Source organism: Gigantopelta aegis, chromosome 8, assembly GCF_016097555.1.
Source record: "Gigantopelta aegis isolate Gae_Host chromosome 8, Gae_host_genome, whole genome shotgun sequence".
Taxonomy (NCBI): domain Eukaryota; kingdom Metazoa; phylum Mollusca; class Gastropoda; order Neomphalida; family Peltospiridae; genus Gigantopelta; species Gigantopelta aegis.
Window position 1 is genome coordinate 44,017,305 of NC_054706.1, and position 19,221 is coordinate 44,036,525.

Sequence of the window (19,221 nt, forward strand, 5' to 3'; positions counted from 1 at the left end):
TAGCTCTGGGTGACGTAAATTGTTTTAACAGAGAACGAGGACGGCCGATGGGTCTACAGAAATACAATTAATGTACACTTAATATGAAGATATAGAGGAGAAAGAAAATGGAAGGTCTTTCGTGTTCGAAGCCATAGTGGTATATGGACACGTTAAACCACTAGTCAAGTCAAGGAAGGCCTTTATATATTAACTTTTTAAAAATAACAAAGAGACTATATAAATTTATTTTACAAGTATTTTGGCACTGGTGAATACAATTCTCACAGATATCTTAACTTCAGTTTGCTCTTCGAATCTTATAGACAAATATTCCGCTCAACAAGAAATACACAGAAGTCATCAGGAACACAATCATATATCCGAGTCCAATTTCACAGTTCACCCTCTGAAACAGGTCTAAGACCACGCCTCCGATAGGCGTGGCCACGGCTTGAGGTAGGATGAGTGCCAGATGCCAAACGGCAATGTCCTTGGCCTTGTCTTTCTCTTTCGGCAAAACGTCCATCACCAAAGCAAAGTCTACTGACTGGAATGCTCCAAATCCAATTCCTGCAGTAGAAGAGGTGAAGTTTATATTGTAACATTTAACAAAACATAGTTGTATTGAATTAATAATAATAATATTACAGTTTTAAAATATTATGGTCGCGTACATCATCATGAAACCAAACTGTTGATCAAAGGTACTTGGTCGTCGTACAACAGTATGGCATTTCAGTTTGAAAAATGGTTTCTTGTTTGATTGAAACATATTTTGTTGCATATAATGTACAAATGGATTGGGCACAAGTTATACTGGTAGTAATTTGTTCACATCTTGTCACGAAAACCCTATTTCTGAATGTATCACCACCTGCCGATTCAGCCAGTACTTCACAATCCAGAATGTTCAAATATTCACCCGACAGAGAGCGTGTCATTTATGAGACTCATTAATAAGAATTCTACTTTACTAACGTAAACAAAGGTCGGAAATGCCCGAGACTTGCCGACATATTCATCAATATTACTTACCAAACAGGAATGCCATGACAATAGCTATGTAGTAGGCAGATGAACCTCGAATAAAGGCATCAACAAGAGCGCCTGAGCCCATCACAAAGGCTGAAAGAAAACAAAACTAAGTTTTAAATGAATTGCCTATTTAGACTGGTCTAACATCAGATGGAGACATCAGGTACCAAACGCCAAGACACGATGTGATGATGGGGAGTACTGTAATTGACTAGATAGAGACATCGTGTACCAAACGCCATGACACGAGGTGGTGATAGGGGATACTGTAATTCACTTGATAGAGACACAGTGTACCAAACGCCAAGACACGATGTCTCTATCTAGTCAATTACAGTATCCCCTACTGTAATTGAATAGATAGAGACATCGTGTATCAAACGCCATGACACGAGGTGATGATGGGGGATACTGTAATTGATTCGATAGAGACGTCGTGCACCAAACGCCAAGACACGAAGCGGAGATGAGGGATACTGTAATTGACTAGATAGAGACATCGTGTATCAAACGCCAAGACACGAGGCGGTGATGGGGGATACTGTAATTGACTAGATAGAGACATCGTGTATCAAACGCCAAGACACGAGGTGGTGATGGTGGGTACTGTAATTGACTAGATAGAGACATCAGACAATTGACGATAGAGACATCAAGAAACGCCAAGACACGAGGTGGTGATGGATAATACGTAATTGACCAGATAGAGACATCGTGTATCAAACGCCAAGACACGAGGCGGTGATGGGGGATACTGTAATTGACTAGATAGAGACATCGTGTATCAAACGCCAAGACACGAGGTGGTGATGGGGGATACTGTAATTGACTAGATAGAGACATCAGGTACCAAACGCCAAGACACGAGGCGGTGATGGGGGACACTGTAATTGACTAGATAGAGACATCAGGTACCAAACGCCAAGACACGAGGTGGTGATGGATAATACTGTAATTGACCAGATAGAGACATCAGGTACAAAACGCCAAGACACGAGGCGGTGATGGGGGATACTGTAATTGACTAGATAGATATCGTGTACCAAACGCCATGACACGAGGCGGTGATGGGGGATACTGTAATTGACTAGATAGAGACATCAGGTACCAAACGCCAAGACACGAGGCGGTGATGAGGGATACTGTAATTGACTAGATAGAGACATCAGGTACCAAACGCCAAGACACGAGGCGGTGATGGGGGATACTGTAATTGAATAGATAGAGACATCAGGTACTAAACGCCAAGACACGAGGCGGTGATGGGGGCTACTGTAATTGACTTAATAGAAACATCAGGTACCAAACGCCATGACACGAGGTGGTGAAGGGGGATACTGTAATTGACTTGATAGAGACATCGTGTATCAAACGCCATGACACGAGATGGTGATATGGGGTACTGTAATTGACTAGATAGAGACATCAGGTACCAAACGCCAAGACACAAGGCGGTGATGGGGGATACTGTAATTGACTAGATAGAGACATCAGGTACCAAACTCCAAGACACGAGGCGGTGATGAGGGATACTGTAATTGACTAGATAGAGACATCGTGTACCGAACGCCAAGACACGAGACGGTGATGGAGGATACTGTAATTGACTAGATAGAGACACCGTGTATCAAACGCCAAGACACGAGGCGGTGATGGTGGATATTTTAATTGACTAGATAGAGACATCAGGTACCAAACGCCAAGACAGAGGCTGTGATGGTGGATACTGTAGTTGACTAGATAGAGACACCATTTATCAAACGTCAAGACACGAGGTGGTGATGGGGGATACTGTAATTGAATAGATAGAGACATCAGGTACTAAACGCCAAGACACGAGGCGGTGATGGGGGCTACTGTAATTGACTTAATAGAAACATCAGGTACCAAACGCCATGACACGAGGTGGTGAAGGGGGATACTGTAATTGACTTGATAGAGACATCGTGTATCAAACGCCATGACACGAGATGGTGATATGGGGTACTGTAATTGACTAGATAGAGACATCAGGTACCAAACGCCAAGACACAAGGCGGTGATGGGGGATACTGTAATTGACTAGATAGAGACATCAGGTACCAAACTCCAAGACACGAGGCGGTGATGAGGGATACTGTAATTGACTAGATAGAGACATCGTGTACCGAACGCCAAGACACGAGACGGTGATGGGGGATACTGTAATTGACTAGATAGAGACATCAGGTACCAAACTCCAAGAAACGAGGCGGAGATGGGGGATACTGTAATTGACTAGATAGAGACATCGTGTAGCAAACGCCAAGACACGAGGCGGTGATGGGGGATACTGTAATTGACTAGATAGAGACATCGTGTACCAAACGCCAAGAAACGAGGCGGTGATGGGGTATACTGTAATTGACTAGATAGAGACATCGTGTACCAAACGCCAAGACAGAGGTGGTGATGGGAGATACTGTAATTGACTAGATAGAGACACCGTGTATCAAACGCCAAGACACGAGGCGGTGATGGTGGATATTTTAATTGACTAGATAGAGACATCAGGTACCAAACGCCAAGACAGAGGCTGTGATGGTGGATACTGTAGTTGACTAGATAGAGACACCATTTATCAAACGTCAAGACACGAGGTGGTGATGGGGGATACTGTAATTGACTAGATAGAGACACCATTTATCAAACGCCAAGAAACGAGGCGGTGATCGGGGATACTGTAATTGCCGTAGTACGTAGGCATGACTCTATTATGTTAGGTGTGAATGGCTGACGATTATATTACGCAAGAGATAGTTTCTGGCGTCTGTTTCTGTTGTTTGTGCCAGTACGTAGCATAGATGTAAGGCAGATGTGAATAACGGCCGTGGTTTACGAAGATGAACCTCTCTATACCAAGACAACAATGTAGGACAGACAAATGGCGGCCTTAGTTCACGAAGAAGAAGCTATCTATGTTATCTTTGTTACATATGTTATTACATAGATGCTTTACATTTAAAATACAGCAGTTTTAAGTTAGAAAGATGAGGCTTCCTATGAAATAACATCGATTTAAAACACGTTCGGAATGATAGCCTTGGTACGAACATAAAATTTTCTTTTTGTGCCATTAGTCATTACGTAGATATACAGGACGGTCTATTCCAGTGAATGAATCAGGTGTAGACTCAGAATACAGAACACACAGGCAGATTCTTTTTCAACGTGTAGATGCATTAAAGGTACAAAAGACCTGTCTCGCTTTAAGAAGACGGTCACTTACCAGCGGCAGTGACAATAATCTTTCTTCGTCCGGTTTTATCAGAGATGATCCCCAAAATCACAGAGCTGCAATAACAATCACAACACTATATGTACTAAAGATTTAGTCATCAAAGTAATATATTGGTAAGTTACAACTTTGCAAGTTATTTTCGTTCATATATATATTCTTGTTGAGTTTATTCCTCCTTTTACGTTACAACTTATTAAATGGCAAACAAAATACTACTTTAAAATATATACTATACATGTTTGGTATGTAATTCAATTATAGTGTTTCTACTGACGATATAGACAGCCTACTCTATGGCTGCTGGACCTCTAAAAAAACTTTAGTGTTTCTACTGACGATGTAGACAGCCTACCTTATGGCTGTCTCCACTCTAAAGAACTTTAGTGTTTCTACTGACGATATAGACAGCCTACTCTATGGCTGCTGGACCTCTATAGAACTCTAGTTTTTCTACTGACGATATAGACAGCCTACCTTATGACTGCTGGACCTCTATAAAACTCTAGTATTTCTACAGGCGATGTAGACAGCCTACCTTATGGCTGCTGGACCTTTGAAGAACGCTAGTGTTTCTACTGATGATACATACAGCCTACCTTACGACTGCTGGACCTTTAAAGAATTCTAGTGTTTCTACTGATTATGCATACAGCCTACCTTATGACTGCTGGACCTCTAAAGAACTCTAGTGTTTCTACTGACGATGTAGCCCGCCTACCTTATGAATGCTGGACCTCTGAAGAACTCTAGTGTTTCTACTGACGATGTATACAGCCTACCTTATGACTGATGGACCTCTAAAGAACTCTAGTGTTTCTACTGACGATGTAGACAGCCTACCTTATGACTGCTGGACCTCTAAAGAACTTTAGTTTTTCTACTGACGATGTATACAGCCTACCTTATGACTGCTGGACCTCTAAAGAACTCTAGTGTTTCTATTAACGATGTAGACAGCCTACCTTATTGCTGCCGCCCCTAGCATTGGCAGCATCATCATGGCCACCGACGTAGTTGCAGTCCAGCAGTTTGGCAGTTCGACCATGTCGTCAAGCCAATATTCCAGAAATCTAAATATTTCAACATTTTGTAATATCGGAAACTAAATTTCTATAATATACTCAAAGGGAAAAGTTATTGTGACACACAAAACACAAAGATAATTGATGGTAACATTTTACTACCATGTATGAAACGTTATAATATGGAAAGAGAAATGTCCGAAGGTATTGAAACGAGCAATAGTCCATGAAAAGGGCGCACCTGTCATATGCAAATGAGCCACATCACTAGAGGGTGTCCAGAGCGAAGTTCACACAGTCAGTAGCGAGTGTGTCCACCTTGAGCATTGATACAGGCCTGGCACCGTAGTCTCATTGAGGCCACTAAACGCTGTGAGGGTTGCTGGCTGGAACCTGTTTCGCAGATGCGTGGTTCGGATCCATGTGTCTTGGCGAGGGATTGTCTAGGGTGGTCGGCCGCTACAAACAGTTCACTAATGGTGTCTTTTTTCTGACTTCTGGACTTTTGAAGGCTGCATAGAGTGGCAATGATTTGCGACTGAATGTCTGGTCATTTATGGTGAACACTAGACAGAATTTCTCCCGAATATTCTATGTTTCTTGCACAAAGCATGCAATCGCTGCAACAACTGCTTGGTTGCATTTCTTTGAGCTGTTTCATGCACATTTTCTCTGGTTTACATCCATAAATCCATTCACAAATTTATTACTCACAATAACTTTTGCCTTTGAGTATAGATACAAAGAGTGACAATGATGGTGAATTAAAACAGATAAAATGATTTGACGAAAAGATGAACTAAATAGACAGATACTCTGATATGTAAATTAATCAGTAATGTAAACATCACTTAATTCAATATATACTTATACTTTATGCGTGTTTTCCACTTTCATCCGGTATTAAAAGATCATATAAAAGAGTGCTTACTGCTAATCAATAATAAGATAGAGCTATTAGTGAAAGTGGGTTTCTTCTCACATTCGCTAGATCAAGAGCCAGTGAGTTATTGCTAAACAAACTTTACTTGAAGTATTACGTTCGAAGGTCGATTTTATTGGGGTTTTAATAGAGAACAAAACATATTGTTTTAATAGAGAACAAAACATATTGTTTTAATAGAGAACAAAACATATTGTTTAATACTTAACTTTATTCAGGGGCGTTACGTAGCTCAGCGGTAAAGCGTTTACGGTCTGTCTGGGATCGATATATGTTGGTGGGTGCACTGGGCAATATCTCGTTCCAGCCAGTGCACTACGATTGGTATATCAAAGGTCGTGGTATGTGCTATCCTGTCTGTGATATGGTACATATAAAAGATACCTTGCTACTAATGGGAAAATGTAGTGGGTTTCCTCTCTAAGACTATACGTCAAAATTACAAAATGTTTGACATCCCATAACCGATTATTAATAAATCAATGTGCTCTAGTGGTGTCGTTAAACAAAAACAAAGATGAACTTATTGCTGTTATTTTATTTACGTGCCTATATACAAACGAGGTTCAGGCACGTTTAAAGGGACATTCCTCAGTTTGCTGCAATTTTTAAGATGTTATCGACTAACAGAGACTTTTTAACGATTGTAATTACATATCAAATATGTTTTTCTGCTTTACCGGCCTCGGTGGCGTCGTGGCAGGCCATCGATCTACAGGCTGGTAGGTACTGGATTCGGATCCCAGTCGAGGCATGGGATTTTTAATCCAGATACCGACTCCAAACCCTGAGTGAATGCTCCGCAAGGCTCAATGGGTAGATGTAAACCACTTGCACCGACCAGTGATCCATAACTGGTTCAACAAAGGTCATGGTTTGTGCTATCCTGCCTGTGGGAAGCGCAAATAAAAGATCCCTTGCTGCTAATCGGAAGAGTAGCCCATGTAGTGGCGACAGCGGGTTTCCTCTCAAAATCTGTGTGGTCCTTAAAGGAGGGGACAATTAAGGCATTTGGCCTGGTAAGCATATTCAACGATATATAATGCACATTATTGTTTAATGTCAATAAGTATAATCGTATATTTAATTAATAAAACGGTTAAATGTGACGGCTATTATATATAACGGGCGCAGCCATTTTGTACCATCCCAGTGAATACGTCCTCTGGTGAGCTGGTGGTTACGTAATACTTAACGTGTCACGTCAGGAATTAGTCTTCGAACTGAAGAAGCAAAACATACCTGATTTTTACAGATGCATCGCAATGTTCTGTAATTATATCCATCCCAGTAAGCCAGCACCAATTATATATTATTTTTCAATAAAAAATAAACCACCATTGTCAAAGTGTTGAAATAACTATTATGTTTCGTACATAAATTAACCCACGTACTGAAACAATAATCGGAGTGTTTTCTTGGTTAATTGGTCTTTTCTTTCCGTGGCCTTTCTGTGGTTCCTGATTGGCAGGTGTATATTCAGACGGTCCCCAGACACCGTGTCTAGACACACTAAAAAGACGTGCCTCTTTTATGAAGATCACAGGGTATTGTGTGATAACAGCACGGATACACCTCAAATCGTAATGGACATTACCAACCGCCCTACTTTATTACTGTAAGTAATTCTGTAAAACCCTTGATTAAGTAGACTTTCCCATCTAAAATCACAAAACTGACCAATTATGTCGTCCCAAACAAAAGAAAAGTATCACTTGGGTATCGTGAGTGGTAGTTTTTGCTCGAACGTGCCCTACCAATAGGCCTAATAGTATGTATTTTTTCTTTGGATTTTTTAAAAAAGAAAAATACTATAACTCCATTTCGTTCTATTGATGTAACCTGAAATATATTTTGTTAAATAGTTTATTATACTATCAAGTCATTTATGTTGTTTTACAACTCAGGTTGATGAAAGCTAAGCGCCTTGTCGTAAATTAGAGCGTTTGTTTACACTGTGCATATAGAAGATGGACGTAGCTGACGTCACTTCGCCCCAAGCTATACCACCGGACGTCACAAAAATTAAACAATATGGCTGCCCCCAGTTAGCGGAAATAATCATGGTTTTTTATTAACTCTAAAATTACGCGTTTTTCATTTGTTAAAGTGTCAGTATGTGTTGGTGGTCCGGGTATGCATCTTTACAACACATACGGCTCTTGTTTGAGTTGACCCTACCTTTAACCATATGTCTGACGCCATATAACCGTAATAAAATGTGTTGAGTGCGTCGTTAAATAAAACACTTCTTTCTTTTTTTCTGCTTAAAATATTAGTGGCTGTATACTAAACGTGTTTTGATCGTTCTAATATTTGTACTAGGTTAAATTTCATTGTATTTCCTAAAATATTTGTTTTTCGTACGGTACGAAATTATTTGAAGACAAAATCCAGTTTGGGCTTCTTACAAATATTAAGACGACCAGAAACACATTGAATATACAGACACTGATATTCTAACCAAGAAAATATATTTAATATGCCGGTTTAATCGTAGAAATATTTTATTAGTCGGAAACATCTTACAATACAGCAAACTCAGGAATGTCCCTTTAACTTATTAATGCTGTTCATTACTATACTTTGGCACACAGCCAATATTTCTTTTACGTGTTTTGCACGTTATGTTTGCTAATCACACTATCGATGACTTGCAAATAACATTGACAATTGTGTATTGACTTCACCTGAGGCAAGAAGGAACATATCGGAAACCTGCTTTTGTATACTGAACCAAAGCAGAAACTTGACGAGTGAAAAAACCAACGATACAAATAAATACAAAGCTGAGCTGATGAATGTGAACATATTTCGATTTTAGAATATGTTAGGCATATTACAACATTAATAGAAGTATGCAGTTAGGTTCGTCACCCACATTCACTGATATCAGCATGGGGTCGAATTTTGAATTCACAAAGATAGGTGGTTCAGTTCTGTAATGTGTATGCTCCCCCACCCCCACCCCCTCCCCTTGACACCCACAACAGCAAGACAGCTTCTCCTCACTAAATGTCTGGAGATTCGAACACCTCATTCAGTATCCGACTCCATTGCAGCATCAACACGCAAGTTCCTGTAGCGTCTGAAATTCGATTGCGAATATGCCTCCCAATCATGTCCCAGATATATCAGTATCACTCAATGTTAGTTTTGTTTCAATAAACTTCAACAATGGGAAACAGCGTTTGCGTATCAAATACGTTTCTGAATGCGCATCCACATTAAGAGGTCTTCGTTAAGATCAGCAACTGTTTGTGGATCGAAATTCAACTCCAGTTGTGGAGGAGACAAAATTTCTAACAAACGGCTGTCGTTAGTTCAGCCTCAAAATATGGCCAAAAAAAGAAAGACTTTTAACAGGTATTGGCTGATATGGGTTGTCTGTACAGGATTGGATCATACGCGTACGAGACAGGGGGGCAGTCTAGTGCTGGAGCAAAACCTCAAATTCGAGCAAAAATTATACAGATATTCGGGAACAATTTGCTAACCTGAGACCTTTTCACCTGGTGATTCGTTTGCAAAGCTATATAACTGTTTGGTAGTAATGCTAATTATGAATAAATGTTGTTATCCAGATTTGTTATCCAGATTTGGGCATTTTCGTTTAATTCGGCCAAAAGCCAGCCTACAAAAATGGGAGCCCGTACGCCTATGGACTGGATTAATGCTTAGTTGTTATGGCTAGCAATAAAGAGTATTCTCATCAGAGTATTCTCACCCAGTGACTGTTGAGACGCCTTGCTGCATCAAAAATCTTGTTATAAACACCCATCTGAAGTCGTGTTCTGAAACAGTGAAGGTTATACTATACTATAACTTACAGACAATTACCTGGTTTATTTTCTTTTATTGTAGGGGAAGCTTGGGAGAGTTGGGCCACAGGGAGAGTTGAGCCACCCCTAATATCATTGTCATAGCTCGTTGTTTGAGACAGGTGCTGCCATCTATTTGAAGCACTAAGCATTATCTTTCTATTGATATAAGGGACTTGAATTTCCAGGCTCTTGTCCATATATTGTGGACAAAAATACATTTTTCGCACAAAAGACACAATTTTTACTCCAAGGTAAGCATTTTTATATCTCTTAAACAGTATATAGAACACTGTTCTAGTGTATTCTGCGTGATAGCTGTGAGTCTTCTTCCATCAAGGCATTTTTGAAATCCATGTGATCACCGCCCAAGATAAAAATTTGGTTGAAATTAAAAATGGTGAGACTTGGGAGAGTTGGGACAGTCCAGGGTGGGAGGGTTGGGCAATGGCCCAACTCTCCCCGCATGGTGTCCCAACTCTCCCATTATTTACATTTGATGAATAATCCTTTCTTTAAAGCTTATTAATTTGACTACATGCTGTTACGGATTATTATTAACAGATAGTGTGTGGGAGAATTATTGTGGGCCTAGATCAAAGTACTGCATATTATACTGAAATGTTTCTTCAAGTTTGCTTTAGTGATGTCAGTATTTTTTTTCAGATGCCACGAAAATATAAAAGAATATCCAATAGAGGGGCACCAGAGGACGTTCTACATAGAGCAAGTGAACAAGTAAAGGGAGGAAGTAGCATCCGTGCAGCTGCTAATGACTTTAATATTGCAAGAATGACCCTCACGAGATACATGGATAAGTGTAATGCACAAACTGGACAGCATGATGAACGAAATGAAGCTTTTGGCTATGAAAAATGTCGACTGACAAACATGATTTTTTCTGCAGTGATGGAAGATGACTTGGCGACACATATCAAGACTTTAGCGGAACAATTTCACGGACTTAGTAGGAATAAATGTCGCTCACTGATTTTTGAATATGCTATGAGAAACAATGTGACGGTGCCTAATTCGTGGAAAGAAAATGGAATGACTGGTGAACACTTTTGGATATCATTTAAAGAAAGAAATCATCTTGCAATCCGAACACCAGAGGCAACATCTCTCGCCAGGGCAAGTGCCTTCAATCGTTATAACGTTGGCAAATTTTATGATAACCTCGGACAAGTTATGGACCTGCACAAATTTGAATGTCATGATATCTACAACTGCGACGAGACGGGGTGTACTACAGTTTCGCCGCCTGAAAACATTGTGGCTAAACAAGGAGTTAAACAAGTGGGGTCAATCACCTCTGCAGAAAAGGGGCAACTTGTCACCGCCGTGTACACCATTAACGCGGCAGGTAGCGTCGTTCCACCAATGCTTATTTTCCCACGGAAAAACGTCCGAGATTATTTCACCAAAAATGGTCCCCCCGGGTGTATTGGAGGTGCAAATCCAAGTGGATGGATCAATGAAGAGCTATTCTTGGGTTATCTGAAACATTTCATACGCCATACAAGATGCAGCAAGGAGAAGAAAGTTTTGCTGATCTTAGATAATCACGAGACTCATATCTCTCTTGCAGTCATCGACTTGGCTAAAGAAAATGGTGTAATATTATTAACAATACCACCACACACTAGTCACAAGTTACAACCTCTGGATGTGAGCTGTTTTAAACCTTTCAAGACGGCATATGCTCGACCTGTTGAAAATTGGATGCGTTCAAATCCAGGAAAAACAATTACGATCTATGAAATCCCTGAATTCACTTCTCATGCTCAGTTGCATGGTCTTACTGCCAAAAACATTATTTCTGCGTTTCAAAGTACAGGAATTTACCCCTACAACCGGGATGTGTTCAGTGAAACCGACTTTGCGCCAGCCACAGTAACTAATAGAGATCTTCCAGAGGAATTAGAGGGAAATGTTGAACTGCTAGTTCCTTCTGAACAAACCACTGAAACCCCCAAGGCAGGTTCAAGTACTACAGAACCACCAGCTGTCCAGCCAGGTCCACGTACTACAGAACCACTAGTTGTCCAGCCAGGTCCAACTACTACAGAACCACCAGCTGTCCAGCCAGGTTCAAGTACTACAGAACCACCAGCTGTCCAGCCAGGTTCAAGTACTACAGAACCACCAGCTGTCCAGCCAGGTCCACGTACTACAGAACCACTAGTTGTCCAGCCAGGTCCAACTACTACAGAACCACCAGCTGTCCAGCCAGGTTCAAGTACTACAGAACCACCAGCTGTCCAGCCAGGTTCAAGTACTACAGAACCACCAGCTGTCCAGCCAGGTCCACGTACTACATAACCACCAGTTGTCCAGCCAGGTCCAACTACTACAGAACCACCAGCTGTCCAGCCAGGTTCAAGTACTACAGAACCACCAGCTGTCCAGCCAGGTTCAAGTACTACAGAACCACCAGCTGTCCAGCCAGGTCCACGTACTACAGAACCACCAGCTGTCCAGCCAGGTCCACGTACTACAGAACCACCAGCTGTCCAGCCAGGTCCAAGTACTACAGAACCACCAGCTGTCCAGCCAGGTCCACATACTACAGAACCACCATCTGCCCAGCCAGGTCCACGTACTACAGAACCACTAGTTGTCCAGCCAGGTCCAAGTACTACAGAACCACCAGCTGCCAAACCAGGTCCAAGTTCCCTAGGAACACCAGCTTCCCAACCAGGGCCAAGTAACACTTATGTATCACCTGCTGATATTGTTCCACTGCCAAAAGCTGGGCCACGAAAAGTCACCAACAGAGGTCGCAAAAGAGGGGATACAAACATTTTAACCAATACCCCAGTACGCAATAGTATAGCTGAGGCACTAGCTGCCAGTCAAACTAACAAACGGAAGGCCAAACAACCAGTCAAACCCAAAGCAAGAAAGAAGTTGTTTAAAAGTAAAGCAAAAAAATGCCAAACTCCATCAACTTCATCAGAGGAAAGTGGTTCTGATGATGTGAAATTCACAGAAAGTGGTGATAGCGATGTTGATGACCTAGATTGTGAAATTATTGAAGGTGATTTTGCAGTTGTAAAATTTGAGTCTGCCAAATCACGTATTGTGCATTATATAGCACGGATTGATGTCATTGATGGGGATGAGTGTGAAGGGGTTTTCCTTAAACGAGAATTCAGTCGTCAGCAGACGACACCTACATTTTGCATCAACAACAATGATAATGCATCATTTCCTAAGAATGACATCATCATGAAGCTTCCTGCGCCTAAACAGCTTGGTGGCACAGCTCGTCGAGCAGGAAAATTTTCATTTCCTTGTGACTTCACACTATGGGATTTCCACTCATCCCTTTATTAAAACATCAATAAACCTACCACCACTTTCTGTGAATTTCACATCATCAGTATTATTTTTCTCCGATTGTTACACTGAAAGTACTTTTCTGACCAAGCTATCAGTGACATCATTAAAACATTATTGAACTTGAATATTTTACCGATTTAAGTTGATTCGTCCTAGTGGAGTGCTACTGGACCAATTGTACCTACTCGTAGTCATGGGATTGACTATGATTCTCAATATTGTTTTTAAGCTTCTGTTTGGGATCTGAACGATACTTTTCTAGTTACATGCTGTTTAAAGGGTCATTTTATAAGTTTGGAAATAAATTGAGACCATTTTCCTTCACTGGATAGTTGTTTTATTCTGTACATTTTCTGTCCCAAGTCTCCCTTTTGTGGCCCAACTCTCCTTGAACATGGCCCAACTCTCACCACCCCCAGGGAGAGTTGGGCCAAAATGACACCTTTTGAAAATCACCTTCACCTTCTACAGGTTGGCCTGCATACGGAACCAGCTAGTACATATATGTATTTTAATATCTGTACATGTCATAATCACATTAAGCAATTATCGGCCATGAATAGGAAGATTGCAATATGTTAAAATGTGAAAAGTGGCCCAACTCTCCCAAGCTTCCCCTACTCAGGTAGCAGCAGAGGGAACGAAACAGCATATGTGTTTAGTATGTGTTTAGCGAGACCTCGAATATGTGTATGTGTTTAACGAGACCTCGAGACCTCGGCACATTTTAAACTACGGCATGCTCGCTTGTCTTTGGAATCTGTGTTCTGCCAAGTTACGGTATTGAATATGCTTACGGATTCTACTTCACTCTTGGAAGTTTTATATTATTTTGGTATATTGCTGGTGAGAGGGTTAATGCAGATTATCCTCAATTTTGGGAGGGGGGGGGGGGGGGGTGAACCTTCCTTTTATGGGCGAACATTGCTTTCTTTTTTTTATTGGGGGGGGGGGGTATATTGCCGGCGTTGATTCTGAACGACAAAATCACTAACATATTCAAACTGGCAGCCCTACAGGACGTTTGACCAGATCGTGGCGGTATCTTTCTACAAACGGCCATTCTCCAGAAAAATACACCCTTTGTACTTCCTCTGTCGGAGGGGCGGGTCGTAGCCCAGTGGTAAAGCGACCGCTTGATGCGCGGTCGGTTTGGGATCAATCCCCGTCGTTGGGCCCATTTGGGCTATTTCTCGTTCCAGCCAGTACACCACGATTGGTATATCAAAAGCCGTGGTATGTGCTGTCCCATGTGTGGGATGGAGCATATAAAATATCCCTTGCTACTAATGTAGCGGGTTTCCTCTCTAAGACTATATGTCAAAATTACCACGTTTAACATGCAATAGCCGATGATTAATAAATCAATGTGCTTTAGTGGTGTCGTTAAACAAAACAAACTTCTTCTTCCTCTGTCGGAGGACTGCCACTATAAAGACTGGTTTCTGACAAATCTCAACCAGTACAAGACAGAGCCCAATGGATAGTTCAATAGCTGTGTTAATCGTATTATTAGACATGACGTACCGAAAGCGGCTGATTCTGTGCATATTAATAAGACGTAGGTAAAAACAAACCAAGCTGAAGTTGAACCGGTTTGGTTAGGCTATGTATGACATGTGGTCGAATTTAAATTCCCAGAGGTCGACCATATAACCTATGGTATGTACTGTCCTGCATGTAAAAATAATTTGTTGCTATTTGGTAAGAGTAGCCTATGTGACACTAACGGTTTCATCTAATAGTCGTACTTTAAAATGTGCTGATGTGTTGCTAAATATATATTTTCCAAAATGGACGAAGAATATTAACCAAAACTTTTTTGTTATCTGTAAGCATGTCAGTACATAAAATCAGTGTAAAGAAAAACACCCGTGATATCGATCACATGTTGACCCACATTTTCTACAGGTTTGAGCCCGTCGCGTGATACAAGTGCATTGAGTGTTAACAACGGAGTAGTGTCTTGCTATTATTACACCACATAAATTATTTATATATATACCATAATACCTCTATCTCTATCTATCACTCTATCTCTATCTCTTTCTATCTTTTTCTCTCTCGCTCTCTGGTCTCTCCGCCATATAACCGTAAATAAAATGTGTTGAGTGCGTCTTTAGTTACATAAAACAATTCCTCTGGTCGGTCTCTCTCTCTCTCTCTCTCTCTCTCTCTCTCTCTCTCTCTCTCTCTCTCTCTCTCTCTCTCTCTCTCTCTCTATCACTCTATCTTTTTCTTTTTCTCTCTCTATGTCACAATCTTTTTCTCGGTCTCATTCTTTCTCCCCCTATCTTACTCTGTATCCTTCTGTATGGTATATATATATATATATATATATTATATCGCGTATATATATATAATATATATCTGGGTGTTTCTGTTTTTTCTCCTCGCTCTCATTTTTTCTCTTTTTCCTATATCTTACTCTGTGTCCCCTCCCTCCTCTCTCTCTCCTCTCTCTCTCTCTCATCCCTCCCTCTCTCTCTCTCTCTCTCTCTCTCTCTCTCTCTCTCTCTCTCTCTCTCTCTCTCTCTCTCTCTTTCTGGCACGTAAATGGGGCGAATCTAACCGAATAGAGTTTTCAGGTAACGTTTAAGACAAGCATGTCATTTACCTTTGAGTGGCTCCCAAAATCCACAGAATATCAACCGACAACCTATAAATAGAAATTCAGTACTTCGTTATTTTAAACTACCAATTATAATATACAGAATGACCATCAATTAAAATGTTGATTGATTAAAACATATTTTATTGCTTTTTAAAGAACAAATGGATTAGGCACAAGTTATACAACTCACTAGGCCTTCTCCATAATACATACATGTCACGACAGTACTATATTTTTGCAATTTAAATATGAACAGAAATAAATGTTATTGAAAAAGAGAAAGAAAGAAAGAATAAAGGAAACGGAGAAAAGACGCAATAAAGTGTTCTCTGTGTTCGATAATTAGACAGCAGGTTTGCTAAAATAAAACACAAAACGTAAAACACAACAAGGCATCGCAATGATTACGTAATGGCTAAAAAAATAATAATAACAATAAAATAAATAAATAGTAATACATAATTTTAAAAAGCTATGCATTGTGTTTGTTATTTGTCTTATCTTTGAAGCAAGAAAGTAGAAATTATGGCTAAAAATCAACAGAGTGAATCGGGGCAATATGAGATGAATTACAGCAAACAATATTCTTTTTAACTGTCTCAACAGACAAGAGAATTGGGTAAATGAACGGAGTATCAGCTGATACTGTTTGTGACATTACTGAACTTTATAGTTCACTACATTATTATCAATTTATAAATTTGTATAAATCAATAAAATAAAATATATAAAAGTATTTTTATGATTTAACAATTTTTAAACAAATACGGTAGTAGCACAAATTGACTTAATTATTTTATAAGAGTATGAATTTTGTACTGTGTGTTAATTATGGGCAAGTGTATTAAGTAATTACTGTTTACCTGTATTAATGAATAAATGTGCTGTGTACCTGTATTAATGAATAAATGTGCTGTGTTCCTGTATTAATTTATTATGTAAGTATTAATTAATTACTTTGTAAGTATATTAATTTCTAACTGTTAGCATATTAATTAATTACCTGGTAAATGTATTAGTTAATTAATGTGCAAGTGTATAATGAATAAATTTGAAAAGTATTAATTAATTACTGTGTAAATATATTAATTACTATATATGTGTATTAATTAATTACTGAACAAGTGTATTAAATAACTACCATATAAGTGTATTAATTACTGAGTAAGTGTATTAAATAACTACCATATAAGTGTATTAATTACTGAGTAAGTGTATTAAATAACTACCATATAAGTGTATTAATTACTGAGTAAGTGTATTAAATAACTACTATATAAGTGTATTAATTAATTACTGAGTAAATGTATTAAATAACTACTATATAAGTGTATTAATTAATTAATGAGTAAGTGTATTAAATAACTACTATATAAGTGTATTAATTAATTACTGAGTAAATGTATTAAATAACTACTATATATGTGTATTAATTAATTACTGAGTAAGTGTATTAAATAATTACTATATATGTGTATTAATTATTTACTGTGTAAATGTATTAATTACTATATAAGTGTATTAATTAATTACTGAGTAAGTGTATTAAATAACTACTATATATGGGTGTTAATTAATTACTGAGTAAGTGTATTAAATAACTACTATATAAGTGTATTAATTAATTACTGTGTAAATGTATTAATTACTATATAAGTGTATTAATTAATTACTGAGTAAGTGTATTAAATAACTACTATATAAGTGTATTAATTAATTAAAGAGTAAATGTATTAATTAACTACTGTGTAAGTATATTACTTTCTCAGTTCAAACTGTAACCCTGGAAAACGGTTATTATTGCTACATGAGATACACCGGTTATCTCCCTTAAACTAATATCTACTGATCTCAAGAGAAGATGCTAAGATTTTTCCTTTTAGCTGAGGAAAAAAAGAAGAAGTTTGTTTTGTTTAACGATACCACCAGAACACATTTATTTATTAATAATCGGCTATTGAATGTCAAACATTGTTAATCTTGACATACAGTCTTAGAGAAGGAAAAAACCGCTACATTGTTTTATTAGTAGCAAGGGGATATTTATATGCACCATCCTACAGACAGGATTAGCACATACCACAGCCTTTGATAAACCAGTTGTGGTGCACTGGCTGGAACGAGAATAGCCCATTGGGGGCCCCACCGACGGGGATCGATCCCAAACCGACAGCACATTATTATTTATCATCACTACTATCATTACCATTACCATTACTACTACTGTGTCGTTATTTCACGCGTATAGGGACAATGTATAAGATGTAATTTTACTTAAAATTAAAACAGAAGAGTAAAATAAGCTGGAAAGAAGATAGAGTGCTTGGAAAGGTAAGAAACATTGAAAGAAGATAGAGTGCTTGGAAAGGTAAGAACATTGAAAGAAGATACAGTGCTTGGAAAGGTAAGAAACATTGTTTGTATGGAAGAGTGGGAGAAACATTGAAAGAAGATTAGAGTGCTTGGAAAGGTAAGAAACATTGAAAGAAGATACAGTGCTTGGAAAGGTAAGAAACATTGTTTGTATGGAAGAGTGGGTGAGAAACATTGAAAGAAGATAGAGTGCTTGGAAAGGTAAGAAAACATTGTTTGTATGGAAGAGTGGGAGAAACATTTGAAAGAAGATAGAGTGCTTGGAAAGGTAAGAAACATTGTTTGTATGGAAGAGTGGGGAAACATTGAAAGAAGATACAGTGCTTGGGAAAGGTAAGAAACACTTGAAAGATGAAGATAGAGTGCTTGGAAAGGTAAGAAACATTGAAAGAAGATAGAGTGCTTGGAAAGGTAAGAAACATTGAAAGAAGAGATACAGTGCTTGGAAAGGTAAGAAACATTGTTTGCATGGAAGAGCAGGAGAAAACATTGAAAGAAGATAGAGTGCTTGGAAAGGTAAGAAACATTTTTGAAAGAAGATACAGTGCTTGGAAAGGTAAGAAACATTGTTTGCATGGAAGAGCAGGAGAAACATTGAAAGAAGATACAGTGCTTGGAAGAGGTAAGAAACATTGTTTGTATGGAAGAGTGGGAGAAACATTGAAAGAAGATAGAGTGCTTGGAAAGGTAAGAAACATTGTTTTGTATGGAAGAGTGGGAGAAACATTGAAAGAAGATAGAGTGCTTGGAAAGGTAAGAAACATTGTTTGTATGGAGAGTGGGAGAAACATTGAAAGAAGATAGAGTGCTTTGGAAAGGTAAGA

General features: G+C 39.0%; 2 protein-coding genes across 2 annotated transcripts; one reads left to right on the forward strand and one right to left on the reverse strand.

The window, feature by feature from the left end:
* Nucleotides 1–209: 209 nt before the first annotated feature.
* Nucleotides 210–16,071, reverse strand: LOC121378790. The gene is made up of 6 exons (XM_041507109.1): nt 16,028–16,071; nt 9,969–10,035; nt 5,239–5,346; nt 4,265–4,329; nt 1,018–1,107; nt 210–552 (listed from the first exon to the last, which is right to left on the reverse strand). Exons 2-6 carry the CDS (start codon nt 9,995–9,997, stop codon nt 281–283), a joined length of 564 nt encoding a protein of 187 aa, XP_041363043.1. The 5' UTR covers nt 9,998–10,035; nt 16,028–16,071; the 3' UTR covers nt 210–280.
* On the forward strand, nt 10,626–13,302 carry LOC121378789. Its single transcript, XM_041507108.1, has 2 exons — nt 10,626–12,046; nt 12,191–13,302. Exons 1-2 carry the CDS (start codon nt 10,684–10,686, stop codon nt 12,385–12,387), a joined length of 1,560 nt encoding a protein of 519 aa, XP_041363042.1. The 5' UTR covers nt 10,626–10,683; the 3' UTR covers nt 12,388–13,302.
* Nucleotides 16,072–19,221: the final 3,150 nt, after the last annotated feature.

What these genes read in the sequence shown, in the direction of transcription:
- LOC121378790 (XM_041507109.1), bottom strand. Translation starts at nt 9,997, where the DNA reads ATGCAGCAAGGCGTCTCAACAGTCACTGG. An exon ending in CTAGGGGCGGCAGCAATAAG is followed by an intron (nt 4,330 to 5,238) that starts GTAGGCTGTCTA and finishes TTGTTATTGCAG; the next exon opens with CTCTGTGATTTTGGGGATCA. An exon ending in GATTATTGTCACTGCCGCTG is followed by an intron (nt 1,108 to 4,264) that starts GTAAGTGACCGT and finishes GTTTTCTTTCAG; the next exon opens with CCTTTGTGATGGGCTCAGGC.
- LOC121378789 (XM_041507108.1), top strand. Translation starts at nt 10,684, where the DNA reads ATGTTTCTTCAAGTTTGCTTTAGTGATGTCAGTATTTTTTTTCAGATG. An exon ending in CACTGAAACCCCCAAGGCAG is followed by an intron (nt 12,047 to 12,190) that starts GTTCAAGTACTA and finishes CTGTCCAGCCAG; the next exon opens with GTTCAAGTACTACAGAACCA.